Here is a 3550-nt window from a genome sequence, read left to right as displayed (position 1 = left end):
AGGCATATGCAATACTTGAGTTATGAACTTAAGATATTGACGTGCTATTACAAGACAAACTTCTCATAGGCACTCCTGGAATAAAAATTCCAATACTCACCCAAATCTTTTCACTCACTATATATTATGTGATATTCTATATATGTTATAGCCAACATTATTGAGACTTATACTGTTCCAATATCCAAAATACAGTAGATGTAATCAATAAGGCTCAAGTCAAGAAATCAATCCTTTATTTATAATTTATATTACAAAGTGATTTATATGTAAATAGTTCTTCGATTAAAAATATAAAAATAGTACATATTGTTGACATAAAGTATATTATTTACCTGAGTTCTATCATACGTATTTGGCAGTTTATTTGGTTAAATAATGAAAATACTAGTATATTAATGTCTGAGCAAACAGTATAGCAATAAAGTGCGACATTCGAAACAATGGTAACAATAAAAAATAACTCTCTAGTACAACAAACATGTCTTACATTATTATATGTATATTTGTACTGTTTAAGTTTCCTGAATTTGTCTATAGTTTGCAACGTTATCACAATTATTTTAAAAAATTACCAAATTACTTAATAAATTTTTATCAAGCAACACCAACCATAATTGAAAGTTTCACTTGAAATTGTACCTCCGATGAGGCAAAACATGAAGGCGACAACTTAAACCATATACAGTGGTGCAACTTATTAGTACAATAATACATTAAAATAACCTACTTTCAAGTATGAATAAAGAACTCTACTAACTGCTATAAAGTATAAAAAGTAATTCCCAGCAATCACAAATTCTAATAAAATAGTTAATAATAAAGAGTATCGAGGAAAGAGGATCAGAGTTTGAAAAACTAGTAGTAGCTTTTACTTAATAATAAAAACTTGGACCCTGAATGTTTTGTCTTAACAATAATAAGCTTGAATTCTGTTACTGGCCTAACAATGAATTGGATTTGACCAATAACATGCAAGATGGCACTTTTTTGTCATTTACCTTATAGCACTGACCGTTTTCCTCTTTAAACTGTTTATTTTACTGTCTTGCACTGCGCTCAGTCTCAATCAAACACTCCCTCACTAATATTCTTGCAGAAACTATGCTTTTTTTAAGTCTTTCTGCTGAGCTACGGCTACCTGCGTATGTAGGGCGCACTTCCCTGCCCATCTCTTCGATTGCATTCAGTAACTGAGCATATTTCGATATACCTATAACAGCAAAAAAATTGCCCCAAAAAATTTTGAATATTTACCAAGTTTACCTGCTTGGGGGCTAGAGAGACCAACGGACACGTTATTTGCGATATGATTTTGGTTCGAGTGGGATTCCTTGTAGATCCCATGGTTTTGGGGGGGTCTCGAAATTGGGATCGCGGTCACCGTAACGTCGCTCAGTTTCGACTCGACCGCTTGAATATCGACGGTCTCCATTATGGTTTCAATGTTTTTTTTAAATTTATTGTACTAAGATGAAAATAAAGAAAAACATTAAATCAAACAAAACAAAGCAATATTTTTTTTTTTTTTACATTTGCCGGTAAGGATGGAGAAGTTATGACATTTGTCAAAAATTTGACACATTAACTGTCAAATCTGACAGAAATGTCACTAAAACCAATTTTGTCAGGCTTTAGGGAGTTTCTCTAAATCTGGGGAATTTTTTAAATTTCAGTATATAATTTTGTCAATAATTGTTATTATTAATAAATAATTGTTAAACATTTATTTATTGAATGTATGCATATTAATAATAAATGCAGTAGCGAAAAATCATAACTATTTTCCCCTAAAATTCAAAAAAAATTATTTCCTCACTTGGCAACACTGCTCAAAATGACTCAAGCTCAAAACTGTCAATCTACGTCTAACCTATAAAAAAAAAATTCCAATTTTACTGCTACTTTAACTTTAGGCCCATTTAATTTTATTTGTCTTATTTATACCATTTAAAATGCAAAGTATTACCGAACAGCAAATAAACGACATCGGAAACGTGTTGAATAACACCGCGAGACCGTTAAAAGAGCGTTTTCGTGCGTTATTTACCCTCAGAAACATCGGGGGTCCAGTGGCAATCCGGTGCATCGAAAAGTGCTTTGGGGACGAGTCAGCCCTATTAAAGCACGAATTGGCTTATTGCTTAGGCCAAATGCAAGACTCCGAGGCAAATCCTATATTGGTAAAAGTTCTGGAAGATGAACGGGAACATCCTATGGTGAGACATGAAGCAGGTACCGAAGGCGCTCTAGGGCATCAAATATATATTTATAGATTTAGTTTGTAGACTCATTTTTTTAACGTAAATTGAGAACTGGTCTTTTGAAATAAACCTGCTTTATGCATCTTATAAAAAACTATTGACCTTCAGTAGAATAAAGGAGGTTTTTTGAAAAAATGGCAGTTCTCAATATAACTTAATTGATAAGCAGTTTTCTGGTGCTGTTTGATTTGGGTGAGGCCAATTTTGCTTTAAAATTTAATCTGTTTTAAACTTATCTATTGCCACACCCACTAGCCTAATATTGCTAACTATGTACATAAATAAACTCTTATTTATACATATAAAAAAGTAGTATACTGGAGTCATTAAAAGATCCAAACAAGGTTAAACTACTAGTAATTAAATGTAAACAAAATCAGCTACATATGATTTCTCTTTGTAGCTGAGGCCTTGGGAGCAATCGGCAGTCCAGAAAGCATAAAAATCCTGGAATCATATAAAGATGATCAGTGCCGAGAAGTGGCTGAAACCTGTCAATTAGCCCTTGATCGGATCAAGTGGCTACAAAACCCTGACACCATAAACTTATCGAAAAATCCTTATCATTCTGTTGATCCGGCTCCACCTAATACCCTAGAAAACGTTGAGCAGCTCAAGAATATGCTCATAAATGAACAGGAATCACTATTTAATAGATACAGAGCGATGTTTTCTTTACGCAATCTGGGTAGTACACGGGCGATAGAAGCTTTGGGGGAAGCTCTAAATTATGGTAGTGCTTTGTTTAAGCATGAAGTGGCCTTTGTTTTGGGGCAACTACAAAATGCTCACAGCATAAAATACTTACAAAAGTCATTGGAGGATTGTGAGGAGAATGAAATGGTGAGGCACGAATGTGCTGAGGCCCTCGGAGCCATTGCTACCAAGGAATGCATGGACATTTTAAACAAATACTTGGGGGATGGTAAGAGGGTGGTGAAGGAAAGTTGTGAAATTGCTTTGGACATGTGCGAATATGAAAATAGTCCTGAGTTTCAGTATGCTAACGCATTGGTTAGTGCTTGAGAGTGTTGTTAATATAATTATATTTTTATTATAAGTACTGTGGTTTTATTTCATCATTTTCCTGTTTCCCATCTAGATATATAATTACAGCAGTGGAACAGAGTAGATGCATTTATTTAAAAATTATTTGTGCATTTCAAGTAAGTAATATACAAGATGTCCACCGCATTTTCTGATGTTTTCTAATAAAATCAGTCATGCACTTTTTCTAGTAAAATCTTATAAAAAGTGGAAGCAATCATTTGGGAAATATCAAAGAA

General features: G+C 33.5%; 2 protein-coding genes across 2 annotated transcripts; one reads left to right on the top strand and one right to left on the bottom strand.

Moving 5' to 3' along the window:
• Positions 1-219: 219 nt before the first annotated feature.
• LOC126737955 (cyclin-dependent kinase 2-associated protein 1-like) lies at positions 220-1571 on the bottom strand. Its single transcript, XM_050443090.1, has 2 exons — positions 1267-1571; positions 220-1213 (listed from the first exon to the last, which is right to left on the bottom strand). The coding sequence occupies exons 1-2, from the start codon at positions 1433-1435 to the stop codon at positions 1041-1043; spliced, it is 342 nt and encodes a 113-aa protein (XP_050299047.1). The 5' UTR covers positions 1436-1571; the 3' UTR covers positions 220-1040.
• Positions 1572-1860: 289 nt separating this feature from the next.
• On the top strand, positions 1861-3324 carry LOC126737953 (deoxyhypusine hydroxylase). Its single transcript, XM_050443076.1, has 2 exons — positions 1861-2235; positions 2668-3324. Exons 1-2 carry the CDS (start codon positions 1956-1958, stop codon positions 3288-3290), a joined length of 903 nt encoding a protein of 300 aa, XP_050299033.1. The 5' UTR covers positions 1861-1955; the 3' UTR covers positions 3291-3324.
• Positions 3325-3550: the final 226 nt, after the last annotated feature.

Source organism: Anthonomus grandis, chromosome 6, assembly GCF_022605725.1.
Source record: "Anthonomus grandis grandis chromosome 6, icAntGran1.3, whole genome shotgun sequence".
Taxonomy (NCBI): Eukaryota; Metazoa; Arthropoda; class Insecta; order Coleoptera; family Curculionidae; genus Anthonomus; species Anthonomus grandis.
Note: the sequence above shows the minus strand (reverse complement) of the source record. Positions and strands in the feature narration are given on the sequence as shown.

Excerpts from the sequence above, each read along its gene's own strand:
- LOC126737955 (XM_050443090.1), bottom strand. The coding sequence starts at position 1,435 with ATGGAGACCGTCGATATTCAAGCGGTCGAGTCGAAACTGAGCGACGTT. Across the intron at positions 1,214-1,266 it reads TCTCTCTAGCCCCCAAGCAG|GTATATCGAAATATGCTCAG; the intron begins GTAAACTTGGTA and ends TTGCTGTTATAG.
- LOC126737953 (XM_050443076.1), top strand. The coding sequence starts at position 1,956 with ATGCAAAGTATTACCGAACAGCAAATAAACGACATCGGAAACGTGTTG. Across the intron at positions 2,236-2,667 it reads TATGGTGAGACATGAAGCAG|CTGAGGCCTTGGGAGCAATC; the intron begins GTACCGAAGGCG and ends TTCTCTTTGTAG.